This window comes from Camelus dromedarius, chromosome 23, assembly GCF_036321535.1.
Source record: "Camelus dromedarius isolate mCamDro1 chromosome 23, mCamDro1.pat, whole genome shotgun sequence".
In the NCBI taxonomy this organism is placed as follows: Eukaryota; Metazoa; Chordata; class Mammalia; order Artiodactyla; family Camelidae; genus Camelus; species Camelus dromedarius.
Window position 1 is genome coordinate 24269931 of NC_087458.1, and position 19315 is coordinate 24289245.

Below are 19315 nucleotides of genomic sequence, written 5' to 3' on the forward strand. Positions count from 1 at the left end.
TGTCCTAAGTCTCTGCGTCATTATTTTTTCCTTGCTTGTGAAGTTTTCTTTTAGTTAATTGCCCTGTTATTTCACTTATCTTATGGTCTCCTTATCTAATTCGCCGAAGGACACAGGAGTTTACAAAGCATTAAAGCATCCCATGACAAATGCTTCTGGCTAGTGCTTCTAGTTTTCCTAGAGGATTGGTTCAAACTGCAATGATCCACGGTCCAAAGGTGGATTCCGCAAGTCTCCAGAAGAGGCACCAGACTCGCCAGTACTGTGCGACAATGCAGGGTGCCTTTTTTCGGACCAGCGGCAAGTTGTGTCGGTCCCATTTCTGCCGCATATTGGATCGCTGGGGCAGAAATGGAACGCAAGCTGCCGGAGGTGTCAAGAAGTGCTAACGCGAAGCTTCCCTCGCAGGGGGCCACGCGATCTGATGGTTCTAACCCTGGGACCCGCGCTCCGGGAAGGGGCGGGGCGGCAGGGGGCGGTGGGCGGAGCCTGGCGGCCTCCGGGACCACCAATGAAATCCTGAGCCGGCGCTGGCCGCTCGCATGACGCTGCGTAGCGGGCTGCGGGGCGGGGTCGGAGGGGCCGGGAAGTCGGGCGCTTTATCTTCGTCTGCAGTGGGGCTGGCTGCGTTGCTGGCGTGGGGAGTCCGGAGAGCGGCCGGGAGCTAACCTTCCCGCCAGCCGCGCTGTGACGGCTTGTCGGCGTTGCCCTCCTTGCTGAGGCCCCAGCTGCCGGGCTCGGGCCCCAGGTAATGTCCATGCTCCCCTGTCCTCTCCTCCTTTCCCGCCTGCGTCCATCCGCCTCTGCCGCGGAGGAAGGGGAGAGAAGTGGCGGCTGCAAATCCGGCCCGGCGGGCCTGGCCTGGTCCCGGGCGTAGGGGCCGAAGAGGCGGCCTGGAGCCGGGGGAGGGGGAGGCTGCGCGAGTCTAGGGCAGTTTGGGGGATGGGGCAGGCGGGAAAGTTACGTTCCGGTACCCGGTGGCCGGCAACCTTTTAAACCTTGGAGGTTTGTTTCGTGTCTCCTAAATCCTGTGGCATCTCTCAAGCTAGTAGTAAAGAAACTTAAGAATTAGAAGATATTTTATTCCTAAAAAGCGAAACCGAAAATGCACCCAGGAAGTCAGCTTCTAATTGATTTTAGGAAAAAAATTATGAAGTGATAGGTGGTACTTCAAGACATCGACATCTTAGTACCAAAGCCTTTAATCAAACTCTTATTTTGAAATATTAGGATGTAATTAAGTTTCTGTAGTTCTTAAATGTTAATAGACGTGCAGTTTACATTATATATATATATATATATATATATATATATATTTAGACGTTATTTTTAAGTGAGGAACAACTATAAACTCTATTCTCCATATTTATAAAGTTTATTGGTCATTTAACATTTGTGTCTGCTGTCTGTTTAAACTACTTTTTTTGTTTGTTTTTTTTCCAGAGTACTTGCCTTTCCCTTGAGTAGGATTCAACTTGAAACATTCTTTTTTTCTTCGCTTTAAGTTGGGCGATATCGATGAATGGCTTGTTAGGGAAGTTTGTGTGTTGTTTAGGCATGAGAGGATTTTGAGGAGAGCTCTGATACATTCAGGAGTAATCATTTAAAAATGCATGTGTCTCATTGCACCACTGTGCTGAGAACTTTCAAAGATTTCACATAAAGATCAGAACACTGCTGCCATTCTTATCTCCAGTTCAGTTTGGGCCACTGTTCTCTTGGCTCCCTGGGCTCAAGCCACACTGATTTTATTTTTGTTCTCTTTACTGTCTTATCTCCTGGTCTTTAGAGGTTTCCTCCACCTCTAATTCGCTCTTTTTTCCCCTCAACTCCAGTTAATCATCAGTTTGATTAGCTGCATTCGTTACTTAGATGCTTTGTTTGCTCTATTAGCATGGACATTTCATGAAGGCTGGTCTAGTCCATCTTATTTAGATCTTAATTCTCAGATTCTGGTCCAGCACCTGGCACAACGAAAGAATGAGTGAGTGAGTTCGATAGAGGAGGGAACTTTTGAATGGAAACTGTTATAAGGAAGATTACCTGTTTCCTTTGGGAAGGAAGTAGAAAAAGGTTTTAACACAGGACCGTTAATGAAATTTATTTTCGGAATTTATTACATGGGATAAATGATTATACTGACCATACAGATGGAAATGAGAATTTGTATTCTTTTAGTTTTGCTAATTGTCTTAATGACCTAGTTATTTGATAGCAGGGTTTCACTATGACAAACCTTTGAAAGGAAGAGGGAGAAAGTTTATGTTTTGGACTGTTAAATGTATCTACAATTGTTCTCTCCACTCCCCCACAAACAGCTGAACCTGGGAGTGTTATAGCAAAGTTCTTCACCTAGAGTAGAGGTTCAGTGTCTCCTTGTTTTACAGATTAATAGGTTCTTTTGAAAGCTTTATTAATAGGAACACTGCAGGCAGGCTAAAGTGGACACTTCTTTCCAACATGGTTCATTTGTTTCTCGATCCAATTTTTTTTTTTTTCTTTTGCTTTCTTAAGGCAAATTTCTTAAGGCAGTACTACTACACTGAACATTTCAAAACCAGTGGTTTGGATTGGATTCTTAAGAAGTAACTGTTCAACGTTCTGTGTTTTTTAAAATAACTAGCTAGTCAGCTTTATGTCACCTTGGGTGTAAATGTTTGCACTGCTACTTACTGGCTGTGACCTTGAACACGTTTCATAGTATTTCCCAATCTCTTGGATCTGTTAAAATGGAAATGATAAATGAGGTATGTGATGCACCGACCCTGGATCCCGGCACTGTAAATGTTACTCATTTGGTAAATGTTAGTGCTTGGGTCCTTTTTTGCTGGACCTCTTGGGAGACTGGTCTTATGATCATGATTTTTCACTTCCTTAACTCATTTTGCAACCCAGTCCAATATATTTCTTTGTCTTTCTTCCTGAAATTTAGCTGTGCAAGTAAATTGAAGATATTAATGTCTCCATATTGTGAAATATTCCATGTCTCACCCTCTTTTTCCTCCTCCTCTAATTTTGGTCCTGTCTGAATTTTCTGTGATACTGACCATGGGTTACCTCTTGAATCCTCTAACTTGATTTGGAACATTACTTGCTCCTGGTTCTCCTCTGATCTCTCTTAGGCCATGCATTAAAAAAAAAAACAAAACATTTTGTAATTGCCTTGTAATGTTGGGAAAAGTCACTAAAACACCTATAAAATGAGATAATAGTGTCTGCTGCATAGGTTGTTGTGAAGATTAAATGAGCCCAAGTAAGTACTAGGTAAATGTTAGCTTGATTATTTCCTAGGTAATCTCTTTTCTTGATTTACAGTCTCCCTGAGGTATTTTTTCCTGCTCTTGGCCTTAGCTGCTGCCTGTACTCTGATGAGTCCCAGATCTCTCTCTTCAGTCCAGACTTGTATAGTAGTTGTCTGTCTGTGGGCCCTCATCACCTGGGTGACCCACAGGCACGTCATATTGAACTTTACTCCTTTCTCTTCTTACCTTAATGGCACACTGACAGACTTAGTTAGGAAACTCACATGGGATCTGTATTTCCAACTGCCTTCCGGATGTAGCCACCTGGATATCTCATAGATGCTTCCACTTAATGTTTGTAAATATATCTGATCTCCCCAGTCTCTTCATGAAATCATTTGTTCATTTAATAGACACATGTCATTGGAGCTTTTCTTTAGGCCTTTGTCAATTTTTGTGTGAGCTCATTGTTCTCCCTGTGGTCCGGGGTGGGGGGTGAAATTTCCTTCTCTGCCCTTCTTGAGTTCTTGTGGCTGGACTAATAATAAAATTGACGAAAGGCAGAGTAACAGGAGAAAAAGAAAACATTTTATTTATTTTGTGTGCATGGAGGTCTCATAGAAATGGAGCTAGTAAGTGGCTAAAGTCAGCAGCTTTTACACATTTTAGACCATCAATAAGTTCGAGAGGAACTGACAGGACAAAGAAACTTAGGTTTGTGTGCTTAATTAGAAGACAACTTTAGCAACGTTTGGGCTTGGGTGTCGAGTTAGTAAAGAGGTGGCAAGGGTTTCCTTAGATAGGCTTCTGGGCCCTGAATTCCCACCTCTGGTGATAAGGATGTCTTTCTCCCTCCCGGTACAGGGAGGGCACCTTTTATGTGGGAGGTTTATATCCTGCTTCAAAATAATCAGTATACCATTGAGGCATATTTTGGGATGGCCTGCCCAGGGCCCCATCACTGCCACATCCTTTATCTAGCACATCCTCCACATTGTTGCCTGAGTTCTCTTACTAAAAGGAAGATGCCAAGTCAGACAAATATCAAGTCACCCTCTTGTTTAAAAACCTCTATCAAGTCCTCGTTTGTGTGTTAAGTTCCAGACTCCTTCGAATTGCCCTTGAGGGCCCTTGGCCTTTTGTCCCTGCCCTTCGATGTGCCCTGTGCTCCAGCCTTGTTCCTTCCCTTCCTTCAAGGTTTAACCTAGATTTTTACCTACTTGAGGAAACCTTTCCTAATTGCGCCTTAACTCTGTTGGGCACCAGGCCTGTAGTCCCTTCATACTCTTACGTATCTCAGTTACTGTTCTGTAATACTTCTTGGTGTTATAATTTTGTTTATATATGCTATAATCATGTTTTTATATGTTACAATCATGTTTTTATATGTTTTGCCCACGAGATGTTCACTCCCCCGGGGCACAGATTGTTTTGTCATCTTTGTAACCCAGGGCCTGGCGGGTAGTAGACCTCAATGGAATGTTTGAAACAGTGGATCTGTCACCAAGGTCTGTACTTGTGCATGTGTTTTAGAGTGCTCTTCCCCTGATTCTGTTTCGATACCTAGCAAACTTGTCCTTCTTTGAAGTCTGGCTCTAATGTCACCTCATGAGGACTTGTTCTAAATGGTTAGTATGCCTTCTCTCAATTTTTTTTCCAATTTTATTATATAGAATTATTATAGTTCAACTGCACATATACATTATATTGCATGTAAATACATATATACAGTATACTGCACTTTTTTTTAGTTTTTGTATATGTACTAATTATTGTTTCTAAGAACAGATTATATCTTTAGCTTTTTAAACTTACATAGTTATCAAAGGAATAAGCCAACTACAAAGTAAGAATCAACAGAATGCGATAATCCAATCATAAAGGACATTCGGATGTACTCACACATATTCACATATTCAAATCAAAATAATAATTAGTCCATTTGTGTCCTTTTTTTTTTTTTTTAGAGTCTTCATATAAATGATGTTATATGTATTTTTCTTTCTCTTTCTGGCCCACTTCTTCAGGTCCACCCATATTGCTGCAAATGGCATTATTTTATTCTTTTTTATGAGTTATGCCTTCTCTAGAAACATTGTGTGTGAACAATGTAATGGGGTAGACCTCTGTATTATTTATATCTAACATCATTATAGAAAGAGATGCTCAGTAAATGTGAATTTTCAGATAATTGGCACATACTTTCTAAGTGTCAGAACTGAAAAGTTTTTTTCAATGCAAATTAAAATTTTTCTTCCATGCCTTCTGTGTTTAAACTACTGTGGCCTTTGTTTTAGGGGAGGGGGAGGTAATTAGGTTTATTTATTTGTTTTTGGAGGAGGTACTGGGGATTGAACCCAGACCTCATGCATGCTAAGCATGCGCTTTACCACTTGAGCTATACCCTCCCCGCTACTGTAGCCTTTTAAAAGATGTGCCAGGGTCATTAAAGCATGAACTTCAGCCAAGGTTAAGGTCTGCTTTAATACAATGATACACTGGGGAGTCATAAGAAACGTAAGCCCTTTGGCTCTACATGGAAAGACCTGGTTTTGCTCTCTCTCTTTTTTAAAGTTGATTCCTACTTTTAAAGTTTTCTTTACTGCCATCTATAATTGTGCTTCTGGCTGTCACTGCGTTTTTCTGTTTGAAAATGGGGACAGAATTATTTACCTAACAGGGCTGCTGTTTGATGTAAAGAAGGTAACGTACACAGAGGTCTTATCAGAAAGTATAGCAAATGGTAAGTACTTATTAATTAAAGGGAACTTACTGACCATTCTAATAATGTTTATTTTAATTATTTGAATTGTTTCAGGAAAACAGTCTCTCAAGTTTGAGAGATTTTCTAGTGTAGTAAAGGGCATGAAATTGTTAGCAAGTTGTCTTTCAAAGCCTCTTAGCCCATTGGGTCTGGAATGACGGATGTGGATGAAAAAGTCTTAAAACTCTAGAACAGATCATTTCTATGTACAGCCATACAACTTAAACCCCAAACTAGGTTCTGTGTTTATCTTTTAGTGTTAACAGGTAAAGCTAGAAATAAAAGTAAACATCAGTTCCAGCTCTCATAATACCCTCTTGATTGTTTCGTGAACACATGGAGGGCAGTTGTTTTATTTCCTTAATGTGAGTGAAAATGCTTGATAGCTATTCATTCATTCAGCAAATGTGTATTAAGCACAGACTGTTCCAGGCACAGTTCTAGATTCTTGGGTAAAATGGTGAATGAGACAAAATTCTATGTTTCATGGGGGTTACAGTCTTGTGGGGGTAGAGAGCAGTCAATAGCACAGTGTATTGGGTAATTAGTGCTCTGAAGAAAGACAGAGCAGGGTGAGGGATGAGAGAGTAACAGGGTGTGAGAGTGTTTATGTCACTTGTGGTAGACTCAGGAGTCCCTGGGAAGGGGATGTTTGAGCAGAGAACCTGCATGAGGTGAAGGGGAAGTCCTTGAGGGTATCTGGGTCCAGATACAGGAAAGAGCAAAGACCTTCAAAAGGATTAACCTGGGCTCTGAAAAAGTAGACCAGGATGGAGAAATGAAGAAAGAATAGTCAAGCTGCAACAGTGAGAGGTGACGGTAGCTGAGACTGCAGTGAAGGTGGTACATGTGTTAAGAAGACGTTAGAATTGGATATGTATTTTGAAGGCAGAGTAAAATGAACTTGCTGTTGGATTGGTTAAGGGAAAGTAAAGAATCAAAGATAACTTCTAGGTTTTTTGGTCTTTTAATCTGGGCAGTCTGACTGCTAGTCCCATTAACTGAGTTGGGAAAGACAGAAGAATGGAGTTGGAGGAAACATCAGTAGTTGAGTTTTGGTCATGTGAAGTTTGAGATGCCTGTAAGACATCTACCTACATAAAGGTATCAGGTAGGCCTTTGGTTAGGAGTCCGGAGCCCAGGTAAGTCTGGGCCTGGTAAGGAGAGAAGGATATTAAAGAACTGGTGTGGAGATGTCATAGTAATTGGTGTGGAGATACCACAGTAAGTGAACTGGTGGTAATCAGGGGGTTAGCTGTGGGAAATCAGAATTATGGACGTGGTGCAGTTATTTGTGACATTAAGTTCTAGGGGAAGATGTGACTGGGACATAAGGACAGCTTGTTGGAGTCAGGAAAAAGTCAAGGAGCTTGGAGGCCAGAGTTTTCGATGGGTCTGTGTACCTGGATGTAAAAGATGGAAGTGAAAGAAGTATGGAAGAATTAGTGGTGGGGGAAGAGGGGGAGTGAGTGGGGTTCACATCCTTAGTGAACGCGGGGAGTGGCAGGAAGACAGTGCGTACTTACAACAAGGAGAAGTAGCAGGGGTAATAACCTGGCGGAGGTGTTTAAGGAAGGGACGGAGGAACAGGACCCAGAAGTAATAGGAAATGAGGATAATAACTCCCCTCTCCTGTCTTAATGGGAGGGCAAGAAAACACCATGGCACACCTCACGTATAAGGGCAATGATCCACGTCAGCACCTAGAAGCCATTTAGCATTAATTACAGCTTGAATTTTTGACTTTGAGCAGCTAAAGTAACTCGCCTTGCTAGTGTCTAGATTGGTAAGGGGGTGGATTGACAGTCCTGGGTTAGATGAGTGGTCAGAAAGTTCAGCTCTCCTTCATCTCACAGGGATGATCGCAGGAGTGCAGCCCCTTGCTTACGCTCTTGACTTCGTTAAGGTCTGCTCTTCACACAGAGGCCAAAGTGATCCCTCTGCAGAGAAGGAGCGGTTGAACTGAGCGTTACTATAATTTCCCTCCATTTTCTGCCATGACAGCCGTGTGCTGTTAGCTGACACGCATGGCAGGAGAAGCTCCATCCAGGCATCATCTCCCAATCTGATGGTTTACACGATCTGAGGGTTTGGTCAAGGTTGAGGTGAAGTATTTTAAGTAACAGTTATCCTTTCTAACATCTGTGTGTATGACAACAGTAAACATTTGTTAATATTTTCCTGGAAGCCACGTGGTGTTTGAGCTGCACTTGCGGAAGTACATAACCGTGGCACTTTATTTACCCTCAGCTGGCACGTCGGAAGAGCAAACGCAGGTAGCATTTGAGGGATGACACGACTTTCTGTTTGACAGGGTTGTTTAGCATACAGGAGGTAGATGTGTAGGGGCCAGGTCACTTAGTTAATTTTTTAAACCTGGCTGTTAATAATAAAATGTTTTGCACCCTAGTGTGTATTATCTTTCTTTTCTTTTCTTTTTTTGTGGTAACTCTGTGCCATAGTATCTTTAATTTTCTGTATGAAGAAAGAGATTCAGGGGTTGGAGGATTTACCCAGGGATGCAATATGATGGAGCAGAGATAAACTTATCTCTTGGTGTTCTGATTCCAAATCTTGTACTTCCCCGCTGTGTTATGGTTCTCTCTTCCTGCTAAGTGGAGGAAATTGAGGCCAAAGATATTAGTATGGACTGAAAGATAAAGACTTCTTTTTTTTTAATGAAAGGATAGCGTTTTCTTTGGCTCACCTCTGACATGTCGATGAATCTATGGCCGTGTAATTGTGCAAACTCAGTACCTGTGCTTCAGCTGTTGAAGTCAGGCTTTACTCTCTAGGCTGGGTTAGTGGTTTCTAATCTCATCACCAAGGACTCCTGTAAGTTTTTTTATTCTTCTACAGGGTACCCAGGCTTGCTTTTTTTTTTTTTTCCCCCTTCACTTTTGGCCTGTTTAACAGCATTTATTTGTCTGTCGGGCTTGGTTTATTGAGGTTTTTTTTTTTTAATTATTATTTTTTTACCTTTTAATCAGTGTAAGATAACTGATTTCTCACTGAGTTGATAAGTCTCAGCCAAAAACAAAATAACATTGTTTTAGTGAGCCTGTATTGCTTGCTTATATGATAAACATACAATTTTTTATTTCATTTATTGAAATAGTTGAAGTTGTTTTTGAGTACCCTCAGGAGTCTAGGGGACCCCCATCCCCACTTAGAGCAATTGTTGTAGTTATATTGTTGAGTACAAGGTATGAAGCTCATTGGCATCCTTCTAGCACATATTTTCCTCTTGATTCTCTAAGGTTAGAGAACTGTATCGTATTACTCAGCGTAACTGGTTGTGGTGCTAACGGATCCATTTGCTTTCTGTACTGATACATGCCTGTGATGCTCCAGATACTCCCCACTAGATTGGGGGAGTTCAAAGAGAAAATACTGTGTAGTCCCTGTCTTCAAGAAGCTTCTGCTTAGTGTAAGAGGCAGACAGTACGACTCACTGAGTGTGGTAGTGTGGCTTGGTGCAGGGGCAGTGGGCCACAGAGGCAGGTGAGATGAGAGACGGTGGTCAAAGAAACCTTAGCAGAGGAGGCAGGTCGAGGCGATCTGGTGATCACAGGTGAGGCTGTGGAATCCAGCAGTTACGGTTTTGAATCCCACCCAGTTCTGCAGTTGGAGAATTATACGATCTGGGGCAAATTAAATCGCCCCCCCCCCCCCCCAGCTAAATTTTTCTCACTTGCAAAATGGCTTAGTACCTATCTTCCAAGGTTGTAAAGATTGAATAAGAAAATGTAAAGGACTTAGCAGCGCCATGTGTAGTAGGTACATAACAGCCACCCATTAAGTCAAAACTGTTGTCATTATTACTGCTGCTGCATTGACTCTTCTTTGAAGCGTGAGTCAGATTAGCCAGACAAAGAAAGAACGGGGGAGAAACGGCCTTCTGGAGACGGGAAGGAGCATAAGGAAGACATGGTGACCAAAGACAATATTGGGGGAATGAAATAGTAGTACCTACGTTAAAGATTATATTGAGATTAAAATACACGATAACGTAAAGCACATAAGCAGTCAGAAGCAGAGTCCCTGCTTCTAATTCCACATTGTTGTCTCCTGTGTTGTGTCCCCCGTTTTGAAACATCTTGGTTCTTTTTGTATCTTTCTCTGTTTCTTCCCTGATTTCTTTTCTACTGCTCCATGTCTTTCTTGAGGGCATCCCCCAGAGTTTAGTTGTCAGTTTTCACTTCTCCTGTCTTTTCTGTTGGAGAATTAGGTGTTGTTCTGGCTTCCTCTGTCGTGTTGCACAAATGACTTTCAGATTTATCAGTTGCTCTGACCTCCTTCCTAGGTCCTTCTTCTTGATTGGGTCTTACCGGTCTCCTAAAAATGTCTACTTGATATATTTGCCCGCTGTTTCTTAATTCTGTTTCATTTGTTTCATTTCAGAAAAAAGTAGGAAGGTGGGAATGGATAAATTAGGAGTTCGAGATTTGCAGATACTAACTACTGTATATAAAATAGATAAACAAGTTTATACACAGGGAGCTATATTCAATATCTTGCAGTAACTTATGGTTAAAAGGATATGAAAATGAATATATGTATGTACCTATATGACTGAAGTATTGTGCTGTACACCAGAAATTGACACAACATTGTAAACTGACTATACTTCAAAGGTACTTCTAACTATAATGAAAAAGAATATGAAAATGCAAAAAAAAAAAAAAGAAGAAAGAAGAAAAGAGAAGGAAACTGATCTAGATCTGTCAGATATTTACTTTGCCAAGCAGTGATATTTCAGAAAACAATTAAACTCACCATGACTTCTGTTTCATACAGAAAAGGAAGTCTTAACATAAATGGTTAGAAAGACCATAATCTTGAATTTAAAAATAGTCTAGTGAGTACTTCATTATTTTTCTTTTTGTTTCAGACTGATGACAACTTCATACATAGTAAAAACACTGCTTTGGAGTAAACTTTGTACTGTCTTGGTGTTGATCTGCCTGAAATTTGATTTTGAGCATAGTTTTCAGTGCTCACCACTGCCTACCTGGAAAAAGTCCTAATTTGTGAGGCCTTTATAGTTTGACTCCAGCTCTTTTTTTTTTTTTAATCTTTTTCCCTCATCATGTTTCTCTGTTATCAACTTAAGAAAAAAATCCCAGTGGGGGGTGGTGTTTGCAGTTTGGATCTGACTGAGGTTCAACTCTGGCCCTGTGTGGTCTCGGGCAAGTTACTGCATGGGGAGAAGCAGCCCTTGACATCCTTGGGCCGCGCTTGCACCATCAGCCGGGCCTTGGGTTGCTGTGAGCTGGCCTGGCGCAGCTAGGTCTTTGAGTGTTCTTCTGTGGAACGCAGATGGTTTCACAGAACATCAGCATCAGACAAGGACATCTTGTGACCATGATGGATCAAGACAAGAGTAAGAGCATGACATAATCACATCTGAAGACAGATAAAACATGAACATCGTCCAAGTCACAAAATATCCAACATCCCCCCCTCCAGGCTACTGGGAAGGATCGTTGCTGCTTTACCAATTACAGCATCAGCCTCCCTCTGTCTGCCTCCCCATAGAGGACTGTTGGCGTACCCCGTCATCAAACTGTCCTCCCTCGCTGACAGCACCCGATGCAGAGTGAACCCTTGCTGCTTTTGGACTTTTGGACTTTCCCCCTAAGATAACTTAGCCAAATCCCAAACCCTGAATAAGTCATTTCTAATATCTTTTACTGGGATGCCCTCCAGTTTCCCATGATGTGCGTTCCTGGTTAACTCGACTTGTTCAACCAGTGGTGTGCTCCTGGTGTGTGTGTGTGGGGCATTGACAGCAACTTCCTGGAGCCTTACTTTTTCTCATATGTGAACTGGGAGTAATAACATCTTGTTTGCAGAATTATGAAGATCAGATGAGAAAGCTTAAAGCACCACTAGAGTCTTGGCCGTTAGTAGATACTCAGCGAAAGACTTGTTTCTTGTCCTCTAGTGAAGTAGTCTGATCAGTCACGGTCCCCGGAACAGGCTTACGAGGACCTTATTTTCACCCGTTCTCGCCCACGGGGGGCTCTGTTCCCCTCCTGCAAGACTCAGTTCACATATCTTTTCTGTGAAACCTTTACATCTCTCAGTGATCTCTGCTGTCTCTGAACTTGAGGTATGTATTGTCTTTACCATTGACCTGACATGTTGATTGTGCTCTAGCTTGTGACACCTTTGTATCTACCTTTTATTTAATTCTTCATTTTTCATGTACTTTGTTTTTCATTGACTGACTTACCCTTTAAGAGTGGGGCTATGTTTTGAAACCAGCTAATTACTTTATAGGGACTATTTCTTCATACTTGTTATAGTATCTTGTACTCAGAAAATGCTTAAACATGACTAAAGTAAAACAAAAGGAAGAGAGTATATCGTTTCCCCTTGCCCTGAATATGGTGCTGTGGTGAAATTTGCCTAAGCCAGATACTTAGTTAAAAGCTGTGTGTCTTCTTTCGTAGGCGACACAATGGTGGGTGAAGAGAAGATGTCGCTGAGAAAACGGCTGTCAAAGTCCAGTGAAGATGCTGAGGAAAAGGAGGAAAGACAGGGAGACCGTTCGGAGGAGCCCCTGGAGATACTGAGTAATGGTGAGGCTTCTAGAGAAGAAACCCTGTGTTCTAGAACAAGAACTACCATCTCTTTAGCACTCTTTATCATCAGTGGATGTGCTGGTAGGGACTGTGATGGTGCAGAAGAGGAAAGTAAATTAATAAGGAGAGTAGAAAGGAACACACTGGGTTAAGTGCCCGTCACAGCTGCCTTAGATACTGCTGCTGGTGACACTGCTGTGAAAATTGCCTCATCTCTCCTAGAGGTGAGCTTTATTAAAAGCTGAGTTTGCAGTGTATGCTTGAGTTTAGGATTTTTATCACATACAGTTTATATATCTGGTAACAAACAAAGAAATAAGAAAACAAGCCTTTCTTTTTAATTCAGTGAACATTTTGTGGGGATATCTACTATGTTTTAGACATCATTCATTCATTTCTTCATTCCTTCTACCACCTAACCTATCAGTGATTATTGGTGCCCTGCCAGGTGCTGGGCTGCAGCAGGTGATGAAGACAGATGAGTTTGCCCTCACGGAGGGCCAAGTTAAGTGAGTGAGAACTCCCCCCTTTAAAATAATTAGATTGCTACAAATGAGTGCTACTAATTACTCTTTCAATAGGTGTAGTGAGCATAATGGTGGTAATTAGCAGGGCATCTAACCTAGTCAGTTCAGTACTAAGTTATAAATCTTGAGGGAGGGAGAGACTTAGGAAGTTTTATTAGTTCTCATGTCCAGGTTTGCTTAATGTATGAATACAAAGAAGACTGTGACACCGTGTTTGTTGTTAAGGTCAAGGTTTATGCAGAAGATTGATGGACCTGTAAGCACTCCAGCTGATGTCATCTGTTGCATCAGGCCATGTATCTTTGCAGTGACATTTGTACAGGTTTGAATTCAACAAGGATTTGAAACTGGAGGCTTGTGTGGTTAACAGATAGGTGTGGAACTTTCTGAGACAAGTTGTCTTTGGCATCCTGAGGCTTCTTTCATAAAGAAAAGCTTTTGCTTTTCCTACTTAAATATAATTGTAAATACAGCAGCTGGATCCAGGGATATAAGTGTTGCTGCGTAGGTTTGCATAATGAAGTTCATTGATTGTTAGACTTTTAATTCACTATTTATGAAACAGTTATATTGCACACGGACTAGTTTTAGTGTAATATAAAGTGTGAATTTGTGCAAAAGGGTGAGCCAACATTGGTTAGAAACCTTTCTCTTCCGTGATTTAAAGTCTGGGTGATAATCCATGTTGTCCTTTTATTGAAACTTTCTGTCACCAGATACAGTTTTCTCTTCAGGTCTCATTTTTAAAAAAAGCTTTTAAACTACTCTAACTTCTACATGTTGTCAGTAGTCCTTATTGTCTTAGTTCATTAAGTTTCAATCATTCTGGGTTTTAATGCGTATGATAAAAATTGGATTGCTTAGCTTAAAACAGGAAGTATGACCTCCTCCTTGGTTTAATATAAGTAATGCTGATCTGAAAACAGGCAGTGTTTCTTCACTTCCTTTAACATTTGTTCACTTTGGGGAGTAAGCAGATGGTTAAAATGTGACCTTTGAATAGCGAATGCTTAAAGGACACCACACCATGCCAGTCATTGTGACTCACCAGCCAGGACCAGGGGCATCTGCATTCCCTGGGAGCTTGTTAAAAATGGCCCACCTCATACTTACTGAATAAAAATTTCATTTTAATAAGATTCCTAGGTGATTTATAAGCTTAAAGTTTGAGACACAGTTCTTAGAGTGGGTGTGTGTATTGGAGTTCTCCAGAGAAGCAGAACCAATAGGAGATACATACGTGTGTGTATGTATGTGTGTGTGTGTGTGTGTATGTATATATGATTTATTATGAATATATATATTCATACGTGTGTGTGTGTGTGTGTGTGTGTGTATATGATTTATTATGAAGGATTGGCTCATGGAGGCTGAGAAGTCCCACAATTTATAGTCTACATGCTGGAGGCCCAGGGAGTTTTGAGTTGCTTCCATCTCTTGGCCGTTGTGAATAATGCTGCTGCTGCTATGAACATAGGTATTCAAACATCTCTTCAAGACTCTGCTTTCCATTCTTTGGGTCTATCCACAGCAGTGGGATCGCTCGACTGTGTGGTGGTTCTATTTTTAATTTTTTTGAGGAACTGGCATACTGTTTTCCATTTGGCTGCACCATTTTACAGTTCTACCAGTGGCACACAGGGATTCCAGTTTAACCACATCCTCACCAACACTTACTTTCTGTTTGTTTGTTTTTTAGTAGTAGCCATCCCAGTGGATGTAGGGTGATACCTCATTGTGGTTTTGATTTGCATTTCTCTCATGGTTAGTGGTGTTGAACACTTTTTCATGTATGTCTTGGCCATTTGTATATCTTCTTTAGAGAAATATCTATCCATATCCTTTGGCCATTTTTTTTTTGTTGGGTTATTTGCTTTATTGTTGAGTTATAGGAGTTCTTTATAATACTCTGGATATTAACACCTTATCAGATTTATGATTTACAGATATTCTCTCCCATTTCATAAGTTACCATTTCACTTTGCTGACTGTGTCCATGATGCCCGGAAGTTTTAGTTTGATACGATTCCATTTGTCTGTTTTTGTGTTTGTTGCCTGTGTTACTGGTGTCATATCTAGGAAATCACTGCCAAGCCTAATGTCATGAAGCTTGTCTCCTGTGTTTTCTTTCAGGAGTTTTACATTTTGGGGTCTTACATTTAGATTCAGTAATCCATTTAGAGTTAATTTTTATGTATGATGTAAGATAAGGGTTCAACTTCATTCTTGTGCATGTGGTTAGGGTGACATCAGTTTCAGGAGTATTACCGTCTGTGGTTGGCTCTAAAATGCCCTCTCCCCACAAAGGTCCTAAAACCTGGAACCTTTGAATGCTACTTGATTTGGCAAGAAAAATGGGCAGAGAGGTCTTTGCAGATATAATTAAGGTAGGGATCTTGAGATGAGATTATTTGACTATCCACCTGGGCCCTGAGTGCAATCTCATGAGTGGGAGGCAGAGGGAGATTTGATGACACACAGAGGAGAAGATGTTTTGAAGATGGACCAGAGAGAGATTTGTAGATACTGGCTTTGAAGATTGACATGCTGTGGTCACAAGTCAAGGAATGCTGGTAGCTACAAGAAGCTGAAAAACCAGGGCTGGATTCTGCCTAGAGCCTCCAGAGGGAGTGCGGCCCTGCTGTGACACCTTGGTTTCAGCTCATCCTCCAGAACTGATAGAGAAATTTTTTGTTTTAAGCCACCAAGTTTGTGGTAATTTGTTATTTCAGCCTTAGGAAACAAATACACCATCTTAACAGTATCAAGTCTCTCAGTCCATGAACATAGGATATCTTTCTATGTATAGGCATACCTTGGAGATATTGCAGGTTTGGTTCCAGACCACCACAATAAATTGAGTATCACAATAAAGAGAGTCCACATGAATTTTTTGGTTTCCCAGAGCATGTAACAGTTATGTTTACATTATACTGTAGTCTATTAAGGTTGCAATAATAGGATTATGTTTTAAAAAGACAGTGTACATAACTTAATTAAAAAATGCATTATTGATAAAAAACGCTAGCCATCATTCCTCGAGTTGTAATCTTTTTGCAATAGTAGCATCAAAGATCGCTGATCATAGATCACCATGACAAATATAATAAGGAAAGGTTTGAAATACTGCAGGAATTACCAGAGTGTGACACAGACATCAAGTGAGCAAAAGCTGTTGGGATGATGGCATTGATAGCTTTGTTGAACACATGATTGCCACAAACTATCAATTTGTAAAACAAACAAGACAACAACCAACCAACTCCCCCCACCCCGCAATATCTGAATCATGAGAAAATAAGGTATGCCTGTATTTAGGTCTTCTTTAATTTCTTGCAACAATGGTTTAAAGTTTTCAGAATATAAGGTTTAAGTATTTTGTTCCTTTTGATGCTATTGTAAATGGAATTGTTTTCTTAATTTCATTTTTCAAGTATTTGTTGCTAATGTGTAGAAATGCAGCTGGCTTTTGTATATTGATATCAAAGCCTGCAACCTTGCTGAACTTTTGAGTTCTAAGAGAGGTGTGTGTGTGTGTATTTTGTAGTGTTTTCTATATACAAGATCATGCCATCTGCAAATATGAGTTCTATTATTTCATTTTCAACCTACATGCCTTTCATTTTCTTGTCTAATTGTACTTGCTAGAATTCCCAGTACAATGTTGAATAGAATTGGCAAGAGTGGACATTCTTGTCTTGTTTCTGATCTTAGGAAGAAAGCTTTGAGTCCTTCTGTTAATTATATTAGCTGTCAGTTTATTGTATATGCCCTGATGAGGTTGAGGAAATTATCTACCTTTCTGTTTACAGGTGGTACGTATTTTTGACTGCCTTTTACTTAGCTGCGTTGTTCATTTGATAGCCCCTTCATTCAGTATGTACGTTGAATTCTAAAACTGGCCAGTCTACTTAGAGCTTTGATCAACTGAGTAGGTTGAGAATACATCTTTTGCCTGCGTAGGATAGAAGCAAAACATGTTTATTTTACAAAGTGCAGATAAGCAAAAGTTCAAGTGTTTGATTTTTCCTTGGATACATTCCTAGAAATTGTTTCTAGGTTAGAGAGAATTCATGCTTATAAGATTTGCCAAGGGGAATGTTGTCAAATTGCCCTCTGGAAATACTGCCCTCCAGTAGCAGAATGAGAGTGCCTGTTTCTTCAGCCTTTCTTCAGTCATGGATCATGTGACCTTTTGAATAAACCCTATGGCATTTTGAAAAATGACAGATTCCACTTTACTTGAAAAAGATTTTGTGCAATGAGACATAACATAATTACTGCCAGCAATAAAGTTACTGAATATTAATTAGTACTTTTTATAGCTTCTAAGTTCAAAAGAATGAGTTTGAATATCTTAGTTCGTTATAGGAAGATTAGTTAAAAGAAATGGAAGTTACTAGGTGATATTTTCTTTGACAGCTTTTTAACTTAAAAAAAAAAAGAAGTGTGCTAAAACAATAATCCTAAAAAGGTTTCAGATTCAAAAAGGGCAAACAAAATACAGTCAATGATCATTATTGTCTGGCGTGTAATATATTTGAGGCAACTTTCTGTTTTAGAGACATTGCTAAATCATTTGAGTACAGCTTTGCCCAGGCATAATGGATACATTAATTTCTTAAAAATAGGGCATGAAGGATAATTTGACTATTTTGAAAGAAAAGGGGGCCTATAACAGTTTTTTGCTTCTAATAGTCCTGATCTTACCTCTGCATGTCACCAAGACTTGGAGCAGATATACAACCACAAATTGTAACAGTATTCTAATGGGGAAAATATTACATAGTCAGCTTTATGACAATTTTCAGGGTGTAGTTACTAGGAACATGTAGGGATGCAGAGCTTGAAGGAAGAGCTTTTATTTTTTAATCTTTTCTTTGTCCTATCTAGAACATTCTGGAATCTAAATACTTTTAATAACTATCAAAAGTTAAATCTTGGCATTCTAGGCTCTTAGGATAAGAATTGCTTTTAGCAGTTTTTAAATTATGCCCTTAGTTACAGCACTTGCTTCTGAGATTAAAATCTGGTTTACTGCCTTTCAGCCAATAGGTTATTCTAATGTCAATTAAACCTTCCAGCCAACAGGTTAATCTAGTGTAAATTACCTAGTTACTTTTGATGTGTATGTAAGACAGTGCACCAGGTTTGCTAGTAGGTGGGTTCAGTTGATTAAGATGCTAAAATGGAAAATTCTTATGTTATAAATAAATAAGATTAAATAAATATAGTAACTAAATGGTATAGGAGACCAACGTGGGTAGGGGTAGGGGGAACATTGCTTTAGGAGGGAGGAAAGTATCTCACAGAGGAAGTAGAATTTGAGTTTGGCTATTGAGGAAGAGGCCGGGAAGGGGCTTTCAAGAAAGCCAGAAACAAAGTATGAGTTTTCAAAGGTATGGCGTTTAAGACAGTACAGTGTTAGGTGTATGGTGCTTTGTTTGCTTTTAGAGAGGACTGTGGTGGTGGTGGGGGTGCTGGAGGACAGGTAGCACAGAGATAGATTTGTAGGTTTTTTCCAAGGATAGGAAGACAAAGTTGGAAAGGTGGGTGGAAGTCCAAAGACAGGGCTTGGAGTCTTAGTGTGTATGTAGTCATTGCCTGCCTGCCTGTGTGGATACTTACAGCCTGTCACACATGCTTAGACTTTTTTCTTACGCAAAACCAAGGAGAGCAAATGTGAAAGCATTCTTGATGAGTATGGAGCACTAGGTTCACTAGGATTAGCTTATCTTCTCACTGATAGTGCTGGCAGCCCTTCTGTCCCAGACCCAAAAGTGGTTTTATAGTTTCCTGCTCTGCAATCCATCAGCTGAGAACTATAATCTGCATTAAACCTTCTCACATCTCTATAAAATTTTTTCTCTGTTGATTTTAAAATAAGACCACAGTTTAATGGTAATAAGGCTAATTCTCTTCCTGCATGTGTGGGCAAGCCACACAGTTGATACAGGTGTGATGATAAAAGAAAAATAAGCCAAAGTTACCTCTGGTTGAGTAAGATAGTTCCTGGGTTATTTTGATTATAGAATAGAAATCTATTTACAGATTAAAAATTATAGAGCGATTTTTGTGATTGGTATATCCGTTTATTGCTTTTGTAGGTTACTCGTAATATACCTTTAAGTTCTCAATCTGCATCATCATGATAAGTTGATTGGGGCTATTTCCTCTTCAGTTGTCCTT

General features: G+C 40.3%; 1 protein-coding gene across 1 annotated transcript in view; it reads left to right on the plus strand.

Annotated features, from left to right (window-relative positions):
• The first annotated feature begins 584 nt into the window (after nucleotides 1–584).
• SOAT1 (sterol O-acyltransferase 1) overlaps nucleotides 585–19315 on the plus strand; it is a 58370-nt gene continuing 39639 nt past the window's right edge. The window contains exons 1-2 of the mRNA XM_010992904.3: nucleotides 585–748; nucleotides 12468–12596. Of these exons, the coding sequence (XP_010991206.1) occupies nucleotides 12476–12596 (121 nt within the window). The 5' untranslated portion in view covers nucleotides 585–748; nucleotides 12468–12475. The remainder of the gene's footprint in view (nucleotides 749–12467; nucleotides 12597–19315) is intronic.